A 21,570-nucleotide genomic window follows, 5' to 3' on the forward strand; every position below is an offset into this window, starting at 1 on the left:
TGGGGGCGTGGGGAGGGGGGCTGATGATGTGTGGGTATCATTCCGGGCTTGGGAGAGCAGGATGTCAAAGAAACCACCTCAAGAAAAGGCCCCAAAACCTTCCAGACTCGCGCCTGCGGCCTGAATAGCACCCCAGCCAGTGGCCTCGAAATTAGGCGCGCGAATCTTGACAGCAGGCGGCGGGCACGTAACCCAGCAGTGAGAGCCGTAGGAGAGCCCCAAAGGGCAGGGTCTGGGACCCGGTCTCCGGCCTCCTGCCTCCGGGCTCGGGCTCGGGGAAGCGGCCCTCCTGCCAGTCATTGGGCGCAGCTAATTAAAGGGAAACAGAAAGTCGGGTTCCAAGCGCGCGCCCAGGCTGGCCGGAGACCACGTGACCATTCCCAGCCCCACCCCAACCCCCGCGCGCGCCGAGCGGCGGCCGCGGGCACCGGGGCTAGAGCTCGACTCGCCGGCCCACGGCTGGAGGCGGCGGGTTGGAGCGGGGTTGGTGGGAAGGGGCCTCGGCGTGCGTGCGTGCGTGCGTGCGTGCGCGCCCCCCGGGAGGCGGCGGGCGCGCGCACGCCCGGGGGGCCACCGCCCCTCCTGGCCCCGCCCTCTTTCCCTCCCTCCCTCCCTCCCCGGCTCCTCCGGCCCGCCCTGCCCTGCCCGGCCCGCCCTGCGAGTCACCTCTCTGGTTCCCTCCCTCCCCGGGCGCGCTCGGGCCGCCGCAGCGCTCCCCGCCCTCGAGCCTCGTAGCAGGAGCCGCCCGCCGCCCGAGGAGGAGGTGGAGGGAGCCGGAGGGGCCCGCCGAGGCGGCGGCGGCGGCGGCAAGATGGCGGACTTCCTGCCGTCGCGGTCCGTGCTGTCCGTGTGCTTCCCCGGCTGCGTGCTCACGAGCGGCGAGGCCGAGCAGCAGCGCAAGTCCAAGGAGATCGACAAATGCCTGTCCCGGGAGAAGACCTACGTGAAGCGGCTCGTGAAGATCCTGCTGCTGGGCGCGGGCGAGAGCGGCAAGTCCACCTTCCTGAAGCAGATGCGGATCATCCACGGGCAGGACTTCGACCAGCGCGCGCGCGAGGAGTTCCGCCCCACCATCTACAGCAACGTGATTAAAGGTGCAGAGCGGGGGTCGCCGCGGGGATCGCGGGCCCGGGCCGGCGCGGGGGGGGGGGGGCGGAGGCGGCCGGCGCGGGGCCGGGCACCGCCCTCGTTCGCTCCTTCCCGGGCAGAGGACCCGGCCCGGCGGGCGGGAAGGGGGCGCGCCCACCCTGGGCGGCGGTCCTGCCTGCCCGGGGTGCCCTCGACCCGCCAGGGGAGAGGATGCCCGGGGGCGCCCCGCTTTCCCCTTTGCCGTTCGAGTGCAGGTCCCCTGCACCCCCGCCTCGCCGCTGGCCTCGCCTCCGAGAGGGAAGTGCCTCGAGGTGCGGGGTGATCGCTCCCGTCTTCCACCGGACGAGGCCAGAAGACCCGAGGGCCGGCCCCAGACCTACACTCCCCCATCCCCCGCCCCGGCGCTGCCTGCCCAACCTCGCCGCCCGGGGTGGGTGACCCGAGTCACATGGGGTCGGGGCTGCTCCCAATTCCCTGCTTCCTTGGCTGCCTCCTAAGCAAGGGAGTTTTGGAACCGTCTCAGTAAGGAAACTTTTGCCTGAGACTTGTCAAGGGCGAAGGGTGACAGTTGGTGGGCCCTTTGGGGCAAAGATACGAAACTTCAGGGAGTCCTGTGCACTGTGCTGGCATCAGGAAAGAGTAAACCCATGCAGTTAGTCTGAAAAAATTAGCATCAGTGGTTTTTCGCCCCATTGTCACGGCGGGGCAGGATGTTTTGCCTGTAATCAGTATGCAACACGTTCCACTCTCCTTTTTGCTTAATAAGTGGGGGCAGGAGAGGGGGGGTTCCACCTCTTGCTGTACTATTTGAATGAAACTGTGCGTCGGTATGAAGAATCTTTGGCCTAAAAAGTGATGCAAAGCCTGTGCAGGTTGAGTCAGTGAATCACTGTCGTCTTGGATCATAGACTCTGCTTCTGTTTGACAGCATTTTTAAAGCTGAACTTTGCTCTTAAGTGAATTTTATTTCTGCACTTTCGGAGAATTGGAGAAGGTGATTCTTATTTCAGCGACAATTATATTCCTTATTCTTAGTATCGAATATTTTCTACTTTTTATGAAAGGCATTTTGGCAGATTTGAGATACAGGGCCTGGTGGTTCAGGTGCATCAGGAAACTCCCATCTGGGTAGCAGTTGTCCCGGAGTTTGCTACAGATTTCAGCAGATTTTCAAGCAGTGTTTTTTCAAGTGGGATTTTTTTTGTTGTTGTTCAGGAAGTTCTTAAGCAACTCCTTCTCAGTCACTCTTTTTTTCTTTGTTTCTTTTTTTTTTTTTTTTTTTTTTTTCTTTTTCTTTCTCCCAGGATTGAGGAGAGGAAAACTTCTCCCCGGGAGTGGGGATCAAGGGGCAATGAGGGGAGAGGAGTCAGCTCTGAGCCCTGGTACCCCTGCAGCTAAGCTGTGTAAAACAGTTGTATTTGTCCCATCTTAATGTTTAGCACAAAGCTAATTGAGGGCTCTTTCAAGGCTGCAGACTCCGCCTTGCCAGTCCTTAATTGAAGGTACCTTTGTATCCTGATGCAGCCGAACTTCTGGAATTATGTCAATAAATAGAGTCAACATGGTAACTGATTACGAGCCAGGTAAACACCTGGTCCTTGTGCACCGGCTCCTGATGTGACCCTACTCTAACATTGGCAATGAGATGAAGTGAGTCACAGGACATCTCCTTTTTTTGAGTTGGCGTGATTAGAAGGTGGACGGCAAAAACGGGCTTTCAGTTATCCGGACAAGTGACCCGAGTAGTCCCGTGGCTGTTAAGATAGATGGACCAAAGGTCACAGTGCAGTGATCAGAGATAACTCGGTTTGAATTAACGGGTGCGAGTTGAATGCTCTGTTTTGATACACTTTTCACAGCTGCTCTTCTTCCCCGTTTGGGAAATCGAAGGCTTTCCCGTGACTTACCCTGATTTGAGGCTTGGTTTGGGAGTCTTTGAGTTTTGAAGGTGCTCTTAGAAGACTGGGTGTCGGGTTAAAGCAGGATGCCTGGGGAACGAACGGAACTCTGAGTGATGATGTTTGATTCTCGACATTTCATAAATGTCTTGTTGAGGGGCTCAGAAAATCCGCGGTTGCTTCCAGAGCCTGCAGCATAATTTCTTTTTCCTTCACCAGCTCTGGTTCTCTTGTGACTCCCCTCTATTAAAACTGTGTAAAAAGTGATCTTATAAATTAGAACGTGTTAAGATCCTCCAGAAAGAGCAATTGTGTGAATAGTGTTTGCTTTTCCAGGCTCTAATTTTATGACTGTGAACAAGCGGCTTTTTAAGCTCTGCAGAGTTGCGGGTGTTTTGATGTTGGTCTGGGTTTTTGGAGGAGGTAGGCCTGCAGTAGTTACGAAGTTTCGGAAAGTAATACCGGGATAGCACCGGTGAGAGTATGCAGTGGCTCCTAGCTCCTCTTTTCCTTTCTTTTTAAACAAAGGTATGCGGGTGCTGGTGGACGCGCGTGAGAAGCTTCATATCCCGTGGGGAGACGACTCAAACCAAGTCAACGGGGACAAGATGATGGCGTTCGACACACGGTCCTCCATGGCGGCCCAGGGAATGGTGGAAAGTCAAGTGTTTTTACAGTATCTCCCGGTTATACGAGCATTGTGGGCAGACAGCGGCATACAGAACGCCTATGACCGGCGTCGAGAATTCCAACTGGTAAGAGATTTGTCCTTTTACGTTGTTGTCGATTTATTTTAGTGACATTTATCGGGAGCTGGTTGTAATAACACCTGTTTTCCCTGACTCCCACGACAAAAATGTATCCGTCTAGAATTTTAGCCTCAGAAAAGTTGGGTTGCTATATGGATGAGCTTCTGACTAAGCAAGATAAAAATAAGCTGAACTCCATAGAGTTGGTGACGCAGAGGTGTTTAATCGGTCACTTTTTTCTTTTCGCAAATAAGATGATAGTGATTTTCATGGGTATTTTCTCCTCATTTTAGTCTCCTTTTGAAAATAATATCCTCTCAGTTGCCACGATGAAAGTCATCCTCCTAAAAAAATGGATCTTTTAGTCTTGGACTGAGAGCTCAGTAACTGAACTGAGTTGTTCAAATGTGTCATTTAGACTTTGAAGGTACTCATTTTATGATACAGGTTAATTAAACATATAAAGAGACTAAAGTTCTTGATAACATTTAAGTCGTTGTGCTTTTTATATATCTGCTTTCTCTGTGTGTTTTTTAAAGGTTTTTACAAAAGGTTTCTTTTTTTAAGTTTATTTTGAGAGAGATAGCACAAGTGGGGGAGGGATGGGGTGGGGGGGAGCGGGAGAGAGAGAATCCCAAGCAGGTTCTGCCCTGTCAGCGCAGAGCCCGATGCGGGATTTGAATTCACGAACCGTGAGATCATGACCCGAGCCGAAATCAAGAGTTGGATGCTTAACCGGCTGAGCCACCCAGGCGCCCCCAAAATGTTTCTTTTTAAAAAGCAAAAAAATCTTAGAATATCATAAAACTTTGTAACTGTTACCCAGCACTGAAGGTAGGGTGGAAAAGAAAGGATCTGATTGGGGTTAAAGGTACACAAATAATAATTGAAATCAAGTGTTTTGCAGTTTAACTGTGAATGCTTTGATTGTATTCTGAGTTTTATTTGCCAAAGACCGGAGAGATCCCAGGAATAACAATCTAGACTGTATGCAGTTTGGAGGCAGTACAGATTTGAAGTGTTTTACCATAATATAATAAAAAAAAAAAAAAGTGACAGTTAAAAAGTAAAACTGCTTAGAAAGTGGTTCGATGAGGTCATCGGCCTTAAAGTGATCCACAGTTATGGGTGTGGCTACAAGAAGATGTACAGCTAGGAGTCTTTGCCATTTCAGTTCATACTCAGAAGCCAGGCTTGGTTATTCAAAGTTCTAGAAATGTGTTCGTGCTAGTTTTTTATAAAACTGATTCTGAATCTTTATTTTCTTTGAATTATGGTTCTCACGGGCTCCGTGCAGCCTGAGCACTGGATGACGTACGTCTCACGTCGTTCTCGTCAAGACTGTGTGTGTCTTGTCCAGTAATTTGTCCATTAGCGGGAGGCAAAGCCTGTCTCACACTCTTGTTAAAATGGAGGAGTTGGCAACATTACATTTTGAAAATCGGGAATTTCACTTGACAAGTGACCTCCATCCAGTTCTCAGACGTGTGGCGGAATTTTGCCCCCTGGTTAGTATTTGTTCTTTGAGAGCTGATGGTTCCTCCATACGCCCTTTTCCCGTCCCTTGTCCCCATCTCTCCCGGTTTAAGTGCTGCTTTGCTCTCCTTTCTTCTGAATTCATTTTGTTGACAAGTCACACTTTCTCTCCAAGGTTTCTCAGGATGTTATTCATCCTTCCTGGTCAGGGAAGAAACATCCATCTTAAAAGCATATGGTTCATATTGGTTGGATGAATAAACAAACAGCTGTACTCTAAGTTTTCTGTAGGAAAGTTCCATAAGCCCATTTAATTGAAGTTGGGCTCCACTGACGCTTGAATTTGGACATTTACATCTTGACAGTTTGGTGTCAAGACTGCCATGTCGTCCTAGTTGAGAAAGCATTCCTAAGTGTCCATCATTCGGAATAAATCCCTACAACCGCTCAGGACCCCACGTGGTCGTGACTTGACCCAGCTGATGCTTTGTAGCAAAGAAGGCGTCAAGCACAAGGAGAGACAAGTTCCAGAGATACTTCTTTTCCTCCTAAAAAGTAGGGACGGAAGAAAAGAGGACCAGGGAGAGATGTACATTTTTTTAATGTTTGTTTATTTTTGAGAGAGAGAGAGAGACAGAGTGCAAGTGGGGGAGGGGCAGAGAGAGAAGGAGACCCAGAATCGGAAGCAGGCTCCAGGCTCTGAGCCGTCAGCACGGAGCCTGACGTGGGGCTCGAACTCACAAACCATGAGATCGTGACCTGAGCCGAAGTTGGACGCTTAAACTGACTGAGCCACCCTGGTGCCCCGGGAGAGATGTAATTTTAAACTCCCGGAGGACCGGAAGTTTTTTCCTGGGTGTACTTGGCGTTGTTGATGGTGCCTGGCGCGTATAGAAGGTGCCCCGTTATTGCCCTGAGTTCATGACTCTTGGACTTTTGGAGGCTGTGTGGTGCTTGGGGTAGCGTTGGACACTGAGAGGGCAGCTGGCTCACTGAAGATTTTCCTGACAGTTCTCTTCAATTCCTTTTCTCTACACACAGAAACCCCTGAGTCCTGTCTTTTCCACCCCCTGAAAAATCTCTGGCGTCCATTTCCTCCTTTCCTCCTTTACACTGATTTCTTGGTACCTCTTGCTTGGACTCCCAAGTAATCTTGTTCAGACATAGCATGGGTTGGTTCAGAAACCTATGCTCATTCTCCGTTACGTCCAGAACAGAGTTCAGCCTCTTTATTCGAGTCAAGACTAGCTAGCCTACCTGTGATTCCAACCATATATTCATTAGACTACTTCGCACATCCTGTAACCTCTCGATTTCCACATACCCTGATTTTCTGCTGCTTCGGCTGTCTGTACAAGGTCTGTCAGGGTTTTTCATTATTGTATCTATTCATTAGCTCTTACCCTTGACCTAGAAGAATGGTAATCACATTTTAATGTGACTAAATGTGGTCCCTGGACCCCTTGCATCAGTGCTTGTTTAATACAAAACAAAACAAAAAGAGCCCTAGACTCCCATCACAGGAGGATCTGATTCAGGAACCTGGAATGGGACCCAGTGATGTGTATTTATTTGTAGCAGACAGTCCTCCGTGATTTGGATGAATTTGCTCCTTGGCCACCCTGAGGAACAGTGCCTCAGGGTCAGGACTTTGTCCAGCCCTCCCGACTGGAACGCGGCTCCCTGCCCTGTCTTCTCTCCTCCGTGTGCTTGCTTCTGGCCCCCCTGGGTCGCCTGTACTCCACTCGTTGCCACTTGTATTTGGTCCTCCCACTGAAGTAGAGGCTCTCTTGGCACGTCTTGTCTTTTTCTCACTCACTAGCATAGGCCTGACTGTCATTAACTCATTTTCTAGACATTCTGAAGTATAAGGTTCTTGTAGAAAAAAAGAAACATCTCACATGAAGTTTCTTCTGGGAAATAGGAATCATTTCCGTACGTAGTTTGTTAATTTTTCTAGGAGATGGGAAGTCCTTGTATTACAAAACCATAATTTTTCTTTTTACGTTTAACAATGTATATTCTTGAATCTTGGATGGAAAAAGTAAACCATCGGGAAAAGGGTAGAGTTAGCAGATGAATAAAAGTAGCCTTTTTTGTTTGCTTGCTTCAACTAATGATTGGTGATTAAATTTATTGATGCAAATTGAAATGCAGAAAACAAATGGGAACGGTTTTTAAACCTCTTTATGGCTCTTTTTTTTTTTTTTTTTTTTTTTTTTTTTTTTCTTCCTTCAGATGAACAACTGCTTTATAACCAGTCTTTGGAGCAAGGGATGGGGTAGTGGTATCATAGCCTGGGGTTTTAGCGAGCCATTCATTTGTTAGGAATAACTTCGGGTGCAAACACGAATGTTTTCTTTCCCAAGCTCCCAAAGGCAAACATTTCCTTTTCTGGTTAGTTTCATTATGGGTAAGCCAAATAGTTTACTGTGGAAGAAGAAAAATCTAAGATTTACATTGCTGTGCTGGCTTAAGGTACCTTCCTAATTCTTAGAAACGAGCTCACGGGATAACACATCGTTCAGAAGCGGTCTCCTTTAGTACTGGATCGAACGTTCGTGACGCTGTGCCTTGCAGTATGTTCACTGGGGCCTGCCGCGGTACAGATGAGATACCCTCTGGAACACCTTGTGTGACTGTAGTCGGGGAATTTGGTAACTTCGAGGACTAGAGATGGGAGACAGGGCTTGGCCGGGAGCCGATAGAACTGCAGATACGGAGCAAACCTGACAAAATGGCCAGGAATCGTTGCCAGTTAATTGTTTTGAATATTTAATACACAGTGACTTACTCAGAAATAGAAACACCGTTAATGGAACTGGTCATATAGGGCAGGAAAGTGTGAGTGGGAGGGACATTCTAGAGCTTCCTACTTTCTATAAACACTTTAACTTGTCAGCATTAATACAACTTCCTGTAATGACCAGTCTTTCTTTGCAATCCCTGAAACCAAAGCTGGGGTTTTTTTTTGTTGTTGTTGTTTTTGTTTTCTTTTCTTTTCTTTTCTTTTTTAATCACGGTACCTTCAGTTAGACTTAGTCTTTCTTACCCAAGTAGTACAGGTTGTGCTTCATGACAGTGACGCTTCTCCGAGCTGATGAGGTGGTTTATCCGTGAGGAAAGAACTTGTGTCAGTCTGTGTAACAGAGTAACTGTTTAGCCTCAGGCATCGATCTGTGCCGAGCAGCCGAGTGCTAAGTAAAGGAGGAACTTCAGTTTGGGCTAAAATACTTATTTCTTTATTTGTATGGCAAAATGGATTTGAAACACTATAGAGTGAGAGGCACTGGTTTACTCTTTAGCAGTAATTTGGGTTGGCTTTAAAAAGGGAATCAATTACCATCGTCTGTTGAAAATACCGTGTGTCTGTTAGAGAAACAATTGGTCTGTTTTCCTTTATGAATAAATTCAAATCAGGACTTTGACTTCCAAGTTGCAAAAAGCCTATTGTCTACTGATTCTAGGATCACGGTAAAATATCTCAGCATACGTAACAAAGGGATTATATGTAACATTAAAAACTGTAGAGATTTTAAGGGGCGCCTGGGTGGCGCAGTCGGTTAAGCGTCCGACTTCAGCCAGGTCACGATCTCGCGGTCCGTGAGTTCGAGCCCCGCGTCAGGCTCTGGGCTGATGGCTCAGAGCCTGGAGCCTGTTTCCGATTCTGTGTCTCCCTCTCTCTCTGCCCCTACCCAGTTCATGCTCTGTCTCTCTCTGTCCCAAAAATAAAATAAAAAACGTTGAAAAAAAAAAAATTTAAAAAAAAAAAACTGTAGAGATTTTAAAATTTAGATTTCTGTAGATACAATTTCCTTTTTGGTGAATTTGATCAGATGAAATCTGATCCACATCTTAGAAACCCAGAGTTACAGGACTGTACGTTAAAAACAAAAAGAAGGGGCACCTGGGTGGCTCAGTCAGGTGAGTGTCCGTCTCTCGATACTGGCTCCGGTTGGGAGCTCGCAGTTGTGGGATCGAGCCCCGCCTCGGGCTCTTGCACAGAGCCTCATTGATTCTCTCTCTCCCTGTCTGGCTCTCTGCCCCTCCCCCACTTGCGTGTGCATGTGCTCTCTCTGAAAAAAAGTAAGTAAACATTTAAAAATAAGTAAAAAATAAAAAAGAGGGTGCTTTGGCATGTGCTTATAATGTTAACACAATTTTGTGAGATAGTGTGTGTGCATGTGCGTTTACATGGATACGTATCTCTTGATATATTGTGTCAGTGTGTTCGTGTTTATATCTATAGCTTAACTAGCTATGGGATGTTTAGGCTCTGGGTGCTGAAGGGATATTGTAAAATACTGTGCTGCTTTCTCTATTATTTTTATTGCTAAATAAAGCTAGTGGTATAGTAATTTATGTTGCTCTGAAAATGTTCATTAAACAACCACGGGATGAAGCGAGGAAATCGTTTTGTTGTGAAAACGAGGCTTGAGTTTCAGAATTCCGTACTACAGTACATTTAACCCGGGAGAAAGGGTTGTGAGCTCAAGTTGAAGAAAACCGTAATTGCCAAAGGCTTCCTGGATGGAATATTCCCTCTTCGTCTTTCGCAGACAGGCAGAGGCCCCACCAAGCTGGGGTACCTAGTCCTGTTAGCCCCAAACAGGTGCCAGTTTCTTTCTCCAGAAAATTAATTCAAGGGCTGATAATTATATCACTTTTTAATACCTTATGTTTTATAAAAATTGCTTTGTACCTTTTAAAGCCCTTTCAGCTACATTGTCATATAATCCTTTAAAAAGCTGAGAGGAATAGAATACATGCCGTTGTCTCCATTTCACAGATTAGAAAACTTAGATGCCGAGAGGTTTCTTGATACTTTGGTTCACAGAGCTGGTAAAAGATGGTAGTATAGACCCTGGAGCCCTGATCTGCTGACTGCCGGTCCACAGCACTGGGCACTGAACCATTGTGAAGCACTCAAGCGTGATGTCCATGGAGCATTCTTTCCTTCCATTCCCAGCCTCTCTGGCCAACACGCATACACACAGATAATTAACACTCCCCTAGAAAGTTCTCTTTTGAGTATGTGTAAGGTTTTATTAATACATCGGGTGCCTGGGTGGCTCAGTTGGTTGAGCATCCGATTTCGACTAGGTCGTGATCTCGTGGTTTGTGGGTTTGAGCCCCGCATGGGGCTTGCTGCTGTCAGCGTGGAGCCCGCTTCAGATCCCCTGCCCCCTCTCTCTCTGCCCCTCCCTGGCTCGTGCTCTCTCTGAAAAATAAATAAACATAAAAAAAAGAATACATAGCGTTGCACTGGTAGTCACAGTTCCCGCGTTCTGAACTTGCGTAATATCCCTGTGTCATTCCTTTCTTACTTTATTAACTTAGGTCATAGTTATGATGTAATAATCTTAGATGACATTTAATGGTAGAGTTACTAACTTAGCGGTACAGTTCATCCCCACCGCCGCTCATCATGATAAAGGCTGTTTGAATCTTCACATCCTTGAAAACTACGTGTACTAGTGAGCCTCAGCTGATGTTCCGTCAGTGAACGTGTCTTTTAACGTGTACCCTGAAACATGAGAGCCTAGAGGCAACCAGCGTGAAAGGCAGCTATGTATTTTTCTAAGAAATTGTCATTTGGGAACGGGCCCGTGTCCAGCACATGGTTGCCCAGATTTGCACTTGGTGTGGAGAAGGGGCTGTCGGGACACCTGTGCTGTTATTTCATGAGCTCCTTTGCAGTGTTTCTTTTTTTTTTTTTTTTTTTTTAAACGTTTATTTATTTTTGAGACAGAGACAGAGTGTGAACAGGGGAAGGGCAGAGAGAGAGGGAGACACAGAATCTGAAACAGGCTCCAGGCTCTGAGCCGTCAGCACAGAGCCTGACTCGGGGCTTGAACTCACGAACCGTGAGATCGTGACCTGAGCCGAAGTCGGCCGCTTAACCAACCGGCTGAGCCACCCAGGCGCCCCAGCTTTGCAGTGTTTCTTAGGTAGCTGTCACAGTTTTTATACTGCTTATGAGCATTCCAGATCGTGGTTTGTGTTGGTTTTTGTTCCAGTTAGAAACTACCAATTTTTTTAATTGAATATATCTGGAAATTGACAATTAATTTCATTTCCTTGCTTGAAAGTACTGTGTGTGTGTGTGTGTGTGTGTGTGTGTGTGTGAGCTGTATGATAGAGTTTACTTTTGTCATTGTGAAAAAAAGTTTTTTTTTGCAAGATGCCTTTTTTCAAGAGAATTTGTTAACATCCACATTAGCAGAGCTTTATTAGAATGGGTTGATAGCTATCAACGAAATAGTAATACTGTTTTGAGGTCAGGACTTCAGTGGCCTTGGCTAAAGTTACCAATCTGTTGCAACAGTAGTTGTTTATTTATTTTAATCTTTCCAACTTAATCGCTTTCTTCTTTTTGCAAAATGAATAAAAAAGATTTTTAAAATCTGTGCTGTCGATGAACTTTTTCCTCCCCAACTATTATAAAATAGATGCAGAAAACTTGAGTGGAATTACTCTTCGTTGACTTTTTTTGGCTTTAGGTCTAAGTCAAAAGACCTGTGTAGTTGGTATTTGCTCCACGTATCTTCCAAGCAAATTCGAAAATAACCATATTCCAATTTACCGATTTATTCATTTCACATGTTACAAGACATTTTTACAAATGGTTTTAATGTGACGACCTTAAAATTCGCTGCGGTCACCTGCTCTACGGTTGGGAAACATGGAACTAGATGGTGTGAGTTTGAACAAGTCCCCCAGCCTTTTCTGTTTCTGAAATGGTAAAATGGGGACTATCTGAGGGCCTGCTATTATTACCAGTTGTTACAGAAATTACGTGAGATGATCCATGTAAAGCCAAGCCTCTGGCGCAGTGCCCGGCTCATATTAGCCATATTACTAACATTAGCTCTTGGTGTTCCTCATACGCCACATGCACATAAAGTAGCTTTTTACATAAGTAGCTTTTACATAAGTAGCTTTTTAAAAAAACAAATTCCTGTAAGCATTGATTTGATTCACTCTGTTGGTTACCAGTATAAAAACCCTGAGTTCTAAAATACGCGGGCTATGACTTCTGTTCTCACTAGACCGGATGTCGTCTCTACTGAAGGGAACCGAGCTGGCATCGCGCTGTTGGGTCTTGTTGCCTTCTCCTGTCACTTTGCTTGGTTTTCAAGCCGATGTGTAGGCGGAACGCATCAAATCCTAGCTTCCTGCTGGCGGCATGGAGGTGACCTCTGGCATAGGTGCAGGTGCCCCAGCCACTCCCACTGAATGTGCGTGTTTCTTTTTCCTTCCCTCCTTTTCTGTGTCTGTGCGGACCCTCTGCCCACACACCTGCACGCCCCCCCCCCCCTTCTGTTTCCTGGGCCTGTAGTTGGTAGAGGCTCTGCGAGGATGCCTGTTGAAGAGGGTATTTGGGCTTCTTTTGCAAGGATTAAAAAAAAAAGTTCCTTACGAAATACAACGATTTTTTAAAGATTTCATGTCCCTTTTTGTGAGATTTTATAACTTCTGATCATTTCGTATAAAAGCCAACTAAAAACACTAGTCTAACAGAACTCTGTTTTCTTGGGGAGCAAAATAAACAAATTTCAGATTTGCTCCCCTAAGGAAAGAAACCATGTTACTGATTTTGTCATTTAAAAACAATGTTAGTCAACAAACAAAACCCTTTAGCTAAGATGTAACAGTGTCTTTGGGTTCCTTGAGCCAGAGAATAGGAACCCTTTAGCCTGCGAAGAGAACTTTTCTCCTCTGGGGTTACAAGAGCTGGACTAATGAATAATTGGTGCGCGGACGTAAGAGACTTTCACTTTCCTTTTCAATATCCTGGTTACTCTTTTCTTATTCACTGGATAATCTATTTAAAAGTTATTTTTCTGTTAAATAAGACAGACTGACTAGTCGGACTTGTATAGAGTTGTATGGGCCTCCTGATAGGAAGTGTGGTTGTATCCGTTTATTGATACAAAGTAAAAGGGAAACTCATGGAAGCTACTAGCAGTGAGCAAACAGCACCAGGTTTTCAGAGTCGCTGAAGAGTCACTCACGAGTTACGGCCTGGTCAGCTGTGTGCCACGAGAGGCCTAACAAATGAGAAGATTATGCTTTAAATTGTCATTCAGATATAAGATGGTCTCTAAATTCCTATTTTTTGGGGCGCCTGGGTGGCTCAGTCGGTTGGGCATCTAACTTCGGCTCGGGTCATGATCTCACAGTTCGTGAGTTCGAGCCCCACATCGGGCTCTGTGCTGACACTCGGAGCCCAGAACCTGCTTCAGGTTCTGTTTCTCCCTCTCTGCCCCTTCCTCTCTCATGCTCTGCCTCTTTCTCTCAAAAATAAATAAAAATTTAAAAAAAAATAAATTCCTATTTATTGATTTTTTTAAAAACCTAAGTAAGTGAATGCTCTATATTCACAAAACTGCAAGCATTGTTTATCCTAGTTGAAATATTTAAAGAATAATGTGATTTAGCCAGTTAAGATATTGCAGTACTAATAATTTGCTAAATTTAAGTTTATTCATTTACTTAGATTGGGGGAGGGAGACGGGGAGAGGGAGAGAGAGATTCCCAAGCAGGCTCCATGCTGTCAGTACAGAGCCTGATGTGGGGCTCAGTCCCACAACTGTGAGGTTATGACTGAGCCAGAATCAAGTGTTGGACACTTAATGGACTGAGCTTAATGCACCCAAGCACCCCATGATTTGCTATTTTTAACTGCTGCTAATTACTACATGTGCAGTAAAGTGTCCTTGTTCCTTAGCTACAGCTTCAAACGTTACAGGGACTTTATACCATATAGATGTTACGCATTTCAGTTCTAGACTAGGGCAAGGAGAATTACATGTACTTGCTTCATTTCTCCCTTGACTTTTTGAATTAGGAGCAAATGTAAACCTTTCTAAGGTTAGTGTTACAATTTAGTAAGAAACCAAGGTTTTCATCTGCGAAACAGCAGTTTGTACACTGGGCCATAATGTAAGATGGCTTTGTTCTGAAAAAGAAGGCTCTTTGTTTTGTTTGTTTAACTTTCATTCTGTAGAAACACAGTCTTTTCAAGGGAGTGTGTATGCTCATCTTCTGTTTTTATGTGTAATTGTATTTTGTACTATATGCAAGTATTAAGGTTTAGAGCACTGCTTTGCGTGTCCATTTTGAGTGTCCGTAATCTGAATTCTCTTCTCAAATAGGGAACGTGGAGAGCAAACCAAGAATATAATGTGGATGAGAAGGCCCTGAGCAGCAGATTTTTCAGGAGATCCGTTCTTTAACAAGTCTGATAATGTTAACCGGCAGCTCTCAGCAGCCATCCAGTAGCATTTAATTGAACACCTATTAACGACCAGGCACTTGTTTGCAGGCCAGAAGGTTGCTAGTGAACCAAATGAAAGCGATCTCTGTTCCCACTGGCCTTGCTTAGGTGCAGGAGCCTACACTGATAGGCAGACAAATCGGTAATCACATGCAGTGGATACTCTGAAGGACAAGAAAAGGAAGCCGTGAGGGAACAAGAGGATGGTCTGAGGGGGGACCTGTGGGTTAGGACCCCACGGACGCGAAAGGGTCAGCCAGGCGAGAAGGAAGGAAGGTTCGGCGGGCAGAGGAAGACCGTGTGTGCGGGACGTGTGTGGGGAAAAGCTTGCCGGAGTGTGGAAATTGGAGGCAAATGGGAAGAGCAGTCGTCAGTCCGTAAATATTTATCGAGATCCCCTGGATGCAGAGCGGTGCCCGAGTTAGGAGATGAGTGCAGAACGAGCTGCTGGTCGCAAGCGGTGGCCGTGAAAATGGAGAGAAGACCGTGGACTTGGGGTACACTTTGTAGGGCAAATCACGGGGATCTGATAAATTGGATATGAGATGGCGGGGGGCAGGGAGGCGCGTACGTTAAGGGTGACTCGGGCTTCTGATTTTAACAACCAGGTGAATGGTGGTGCTTCTTGCTGAAATGAAAAGATTGTGTCAGAAAGAGATTTGACAGAGAAGATTAAGACTTTAGTTTGGGCATACTGGGTTGAGATCTCTGTGAGACGTGGGTGGAATCAAAGTAACAGTTTGATACATGAGTCTGGAATCCAGAACAGAGCTTTGGGCCGTAGGTAGAAATTTAGGAGTTCCTTGTATTCAGGTGATGTTTAAAGTCTCTAGAATGTGTACCCAAGGGAAGGCAGGGAGTAAGAGAGAATTGGGCTCAGGACAGCATCTTTAGGAACCTGCAGACCGTCTGAGAATATTCAGAGAGGGGGATGCTGGCAGAAATGGCTGGAAAGGTGGAAATTCAGGAACGTGTCATGCCACGGGAGCCAGAAAAGTGTGTCAGTGAAGAAAGTGGACAGAAGTGCCACCTGCCACTGAGGCCTAGCAAGGTGAAGACCAGCGTGTTCATTGATTTTGGCAACAGGAGGGCTATTGCTGTGGCAGGTGACCCGGGGAGGGGGAAGCCAGGCTGGAGGGGCTCGACGAAGGAAGAGAGGTGAGGAAGTAGAGAAGGTTCACTTGAAATTAGCCGACTGTTCTCATTTCCCTTTTGCTGTACTTTCAACCATCTGGCTTAGCAGGCTGGGTTTTTTTCAAGCCTTTTCAAAGTTCAAGAGGACATTGTGTTTATATCAACCGATTTCTTTGAATGTCACTGTCTCAGAAGCAGAGTTAATTCCACTTAATAATGTTAACGTTAGGCCAGAGAAACACAGAAGAGTTTTTCACTCTGCTTGATAGTTTTACCTATGACCGTATCCTGTTTAGTGAGGGCAATAACTTGGCCATTGAATAACGTTCATTCCTTCGTTCCTTCAGCAGACATGTATTGAATACCTGTGCACACCATGTTCTGGGCTACGCAGGCCCCGGGGACTCAAGGTCACCGTGTCTGGTTGCCTTAATGGAGGCTTTGAATCTAGTGGGAGCCGGATAAGTCCCCCACCAGTGGTTGTCCGTGATGTGATAAATGCTGTAGTGTCCTGCCTTTGCTGATCTTTTTTCTGCCGAGAATACGCAGAATCACTAAGTGTTTGCTAACCTAGAAAAGACCCAAGAGGGTACGTGGGTCCAGTTCACTTCATTTTGTACATAAATCATAGGGTACGTAGGTCCATAGAAGGTAAAGTCACAGCTCGTTTTGATTAGAGCCACGATTCAAACTCGGGCCGTAGGACCCCATGGCCCGTGCTGTACCCAGTGCGCGCTTTCCTGCATCCCTTAATAACACGATTAACTGAGCAGAGATTTGGAAGCGAACTGCTCTGCCAGTATACATTCTGAACTATTTCCCACATTTGTCAGTATTCGGAAACACAGGTCGTGCTGCTTTGCTGTCTGACCTGATGAATTGGCAGAGGGTGAAGGGATGGATGGTAGTTAATGCTCTTGTGGGTGGGGGGGGGCGGGGGGGAGGAGGGGGGGGCTTCTCTGTGGGCAAGAGAGTTTAGGATGATGGACTGAACACTAAACTGGGAATAAAGTGATCTGGGCTTTTCCTCTCCTCTGCTGTGTGATTCTAAGCATAGAATTAGTTTATGAATGTTGATTGTTAATGATAATTAATGCTGCGATTGATTGTTGCACAAGGTTTGAGTTGTGGGGATTTCAGGATGCATTGCAGCACATCATCACAGAGCAGAACTTTCCATCTAGTGTACGTTCACGAGGATTCTTCAGGCCCCTCTATTGAGATAGCTGGGGAATTGAAACTGTATTTGGGAAGTGGGTTCTGGATTGGAAAACTGTATTCTTTTTTACCTTTCTTTCAACAACTGAGGTCATTGCTTTTTGAGAATCAAAAAACCAAAAGTACTACCGAAGAAGTTCTGGCAGAGCTCAACGTTTCTTCATGCTGTTGGGATTGTCTATGACCCTTTTTAAAAGAGTATTTTAACTTTGAAGAATTTTTCAGAGCTGAAAGCTCTTGATTTTTTTTTTTTTAGTTTATTTATTTTGAAGGAGAGAGCAATCAGGGGAGGGGCAGAGAGAGAGGGAGAGAAAGAATCCCAAGCAGGCTATGTGCTGATAGCACAGAGCCTGATGAGGGGCTCAAACCCATGAAACGTGAGATCATGACTTGAGACGAAACCCAAGAGTCAGACACTTAACCGACTGAGCCACCCAGGCACCCCAGAGCTGAAAACTCTTATGCTTTATAGTGTTATCATTAGGTGGAAACTGAAAAGTAAAAAAGTTGTTTTTGTTTTTGTTTTTTTTCAACGTTTTTTTTTTTATTTTTATTTTTTTTTTTTCAACGTTTTTTTTTATTTATTTTTGGGACAGAGAGAGACAGAGCATGAACGGGGGAGGGGCAGAGAGAGAGGGAGACACAGAATCGGAAACAGGCTCCAGGCTCCGAGCCATCAGCCCAGAGCCTGACGCGGGGCTCGAACTCACGGACCGCGAGATCGTGACCTGGCTGAAGTCGGACGCTCAACTGACTGCGCCATCCAGGCGCCCCAGTTGTTTTTGTTTTTTGAAGGAATTCCTTACAGGCTCCAGAACCCAAATTAGCTTTTTTTTTTTTTTTTTTTTTTTTTTTTAAGTTTAAATTTTGTTTTATTCTTTTATAATTTTTTTTTTAAAATTTTTTTTTTTTTTTAATGTTTATTTATTTTTGAGACAGAGAGAGACAGAGCGTGAACGGGGGAGGGTCAGAGAGAGGGAGACACAGAATCTGAAACAGGCTCCAGGCCCTGAGCCGTCAGCACAGAGCCCGACGCGGGGCTCGAACCCACGGACCGCGAGATCATGACCTGAGCCGAAGTCGGCCGCCCAACCGACTGAGCCACCCAGGCGCCCCTATAATTTTTTTTTAATGTTTATTTATTTTTGAAAGAGAGAGACAGAGTGTGAGCAGGGGAGGGGCAGAGAGAGAGGGGGATGCAGAATCCGAAGCAGGCTCCAGGCTCTGAGCTGTCAGCATAGAGCCTGACGTGGGGCTGGAACTCACACACTGTGAGATCGTGACCTGAGCCAAAGTTGGACGCTTAACCGACTGAGCCACCCAGGTGCTCCTAAAGTTTAAATTTTAAAACATATTTCTCTATTGTAGAAAATCATCCAGTTAGTCCCTTAACTGCCATCCTAAGACATCTTTATTGACATTTTGGTATATTTCCTGCTAATATTTGAATACAATATTGGATGCGGAGATAAACTTTTCTATACTTTCTGTACAATTTTATATCCCATTCTTTTAACGTTGCAACGTTAGCATTTCCTGGAGGAGGTGATTTTCTCAGAGAACCGGTAAGGCATTCATCTAGAAATGGATGTGAATTATTTGAATGGAAAATTCTTTCCTGTATGTATATTTTTATGAACAAAACGTGGTGCTGCTTATTGGTAACATGGAGTATAGGGTAAATCTTACTATGTTGCTGCCCAGTTGAATAACATTATATACTGTGTGGGAACTAGCCCCTCATCCCTTCCGTATTAAACTTCTTCCTCACATGTAAAATTTGTATTTAAGTTTTAAGGAATGATTTGAAAAAGGAATGCTGACCTCCACTCTGAAACCTGTATTATTTTAAGGAAGGGTTGTCGTTCTTCTATAATGTTTGGAGAATAATTGATATTTTAAGTTAACAGAATTGAACAGCTTTTATGTATAAGGTACATATGCTATAAGGTACATAAGTCTAAGATACAGATGTGTCTGTAAATACTCAGCATACAGCTAAACTTTTTTCTCTTTGGGATGAAATGTTTTAATGAAAAAAAGTCAGGTTCTTCTTTTTTGTGACTTCTGTGGTAGAATTACTAAACTGCAGCGTACGTTTTGTGTTGAGTGTGAAATTGGGATTTGGTAGGACTGTAGGAAAACTCTTAGAAAAATATGTCCATTAGCTTTAAATTATTTTGGTGAGAAGTCTGATTGAGAAACCGGATGTAAAAAGGAGTTTATTAATTTGTGAGCAATGGCAAGGAAAAGGCAGTTTACAAAATAAACTGATAACTTAGTTCTTTCCAAAAGTGTCCTATTTTTAATTTTGTGCCCTGGTTTGTTTTTATAGCTTACATGTAAGAAAAAATGGAAATTAATTGCCTAAATTAGTCAAACATTTTGGGGGGAAATTATATCTAGGCTATTGTAAACTACCTTAGATTAGTTTGGAAAGGTATTTCCTTTGGAAAAAAAATACTTTCAAATACTGGGGTCGTTTTTAATGTTGTAACTGACTAATTTTTGGCTCTTGTGGCATTTTTAAGTGATGCACATAGAAAACGCTAGCAAGAAACTTGAAACTGTGCATTCACTTGAAGTCTACTGAATATTGACCTGTTTTCCTTTGACAAGGAAGAGTTGCCTGTATATTTTTGAATATAAGTGAATGCTGCCTTGTTCCTTGTGAACCAAGCAGGCATGGGTGGTAGTGCTTTAAATATGCTCTCACGATACAGATGATGCTGTGACCCTCTTCAAAACCTGTGCTGTGTATCCCATCAATACTTCATAATCCTTTTTTTCTAGAGGAAAACGAATAGGGAAAGTCATTTAAAAAAAAAAAAAAGGTAGGTCATCTCAAAGATATGGAATAATAGGGTCTTTGAGAAGAGTGGGCAGAGTGGAGTGTTGGGGGGCACTAAATGGAGGAAGAGGTGGGGCTGTTCCCTGACACAGCTGGGGGGGGGGGTGCCCGATGTGCCCACCCCATGTAGAGCCGGCCTCTTTGTCACGTTTAGTTTGAAGACCAAATTAATGGCGGGGAAAGACATGGAACCTGTTGTAGAGATGGTATATTTCAAATATTTGGATGGTTGTAAGCTCTTTTCATTTTAGAGTCATTTTGAAAACTGCGAACAAACTCTTACAATATCATTAGGCCGGCTATTAGGTATAATGTTAAGAAATTAAGTATAATGTTAGAATCTTAGATTTTAGATAAATAGTGTGAGCAGAGCAATATGGTAACTTTCATATTTCATGTGACTCTGTGAAGAAAAGAAAGAAAGGACAAATAAGATGGGAAATTGAGTCTTTGAATAATAAAAACTACTACCTTCTGTCTTCGTTATTAGCCACATCCTTAGATTGACACAGAGAGTCTTGATTCATTAACCAGCTTTCACCCCAGACTTTTCCGGTTTGTACCTTATTTATATTTGGCATTTGAGTCTTAACTGTAAACCTACATAAGTAAATGCCAGGTGGAAAGGCTTACATTACGCAAAGTCTGTTTGTAGAATGTTGTCCTAAAGGCTTCTTATTTAGATATGGCTTCACCGTGATATTTGCAGGGCTGAAATGCTAGTGTCTACAAATATGAATTACTGATTAAAAAACATATAGGTCACTTTTATATTTTTTTTAGGTTTTTTAATTTTTTATTTTAGAGAGAGAAGATGCACACACAGCTGGGGAGAGGGTTAGAGGGAAAGAGAGAATCCTAAGCAGGCTCCATGCTCCGTGGAGAGCCCGATGCGGGGCTCCATCCCACGATCCTGGATTCATGACCTGAGCCAAGATCAAGAGTCGGACGCTCAACCAACTGAGCCACCCAGGCACCCCCAAAAAAACATATAGGTCACTTGTAAAAGCAAATGGATGTTTCCTTTTGAATGGATTTCTCCAAAAGTATGCTTAATGAAGCCTGCCTAACGAACACTCGGAAAACTTTGATCTAGCTTAGTTTGGGGAATTAAGAGACTGATGAGAAATAAAGAAAGGCATGTTACACGCATACCGAAACCTTGTTGTGGCGATCGAGGCGATGCAGTTTGGCAGTGTGACTTACAGGTGTAATCAATTTGAGGAGTAAACCGGCTTCTAGTTTTCTCTCATCTCTTGATCCTTTTTCCTCTTTGAAATATTCCAAACTTGCTAATGGAGACCGACTTACTATGCATGGAAAGTATGTAAACAGCTTTAAGCCATTGGACTTAGCCATTTCAGAACACAGACATCTATTTTGTAGTTTACTGGTACTTCTTCGGGAAAGTTTTGCTGTTTATAGCACCAGCACTTTGCTGGTTGGTTCCCTATATAAAGAGAAACTGGAAATTAACTTTGAGGTATGCTGTCATTTTCAGAATCACATGTATACTTAGATTTCAGAAGACAGTGTCTCACTGCTTAATTACCTTGGTAATACAGATTTTCTCTAATATTTCTTGTACTGTTATGTTTATTTTTAAAACCGAAAACTATTTTAGGTAATGCTGGTCTCGTAATAAAAGGTTTCAACACGTAAAAATGGGATACTTTTTAATTCGCTTATTTTTTCCTAAATGACTTTTTTTGTCAGTGTTTTCTGCCACTTACAGGCATGCTGAATTGTCCTGCAGTTAAGTTCTAGACACTTTACAAGCTTAAACGATGCAGTTTATTTAGTAGCAAAGTAAAATCTTATACATTATTTAGACTTTGCACTTGATCGAATTTCATCTGACCTTTTCATCCT

At 44.5% G+C, this 21,570-nt stretch overlaps 1 protein-coding gene across 1 annotated transcript in view; it reads left to right on the forward strand.

The window, feature by feature from the left end:
• Positions 1 to 622: 622 nt before the first annotated feature.
• GNA13 (G protein subunit alpha 13) overlaps positions 623 to 21,570 on the forward strand; it is a 44,202-nt gene continuing 23,254 nt past the window's right edge. The window contains exons 1-2 of the mRNA XM_060645615.3: positions 623 to 1,094; positions 3,516 to 3,742. Coding sequence (XP_060501598.1) covers positions 812 to 1,094; positions 3,516 to 3,742 — 510 coding nt within the window. The 5' untranslated portion in view covers positions 623 to 811. The remainder of the gene's footprint in view (positions 1,095 to 3,515; positions 3,743 to 21,570) is intronic.

Source organism: Panthera onca, chromosome E1 (genome assembly GCF_046562875.1).
Source record: "Panthera onca isolate mPanOnc1 chromosome E1, mPanOnc1 haplotype 2, whole genome shotgun sequence".
NCBI lineage: Eukaryota > Metazoa > Chordata > Mammalia > Carnivora > Felidae > Panthera > Panthera onca.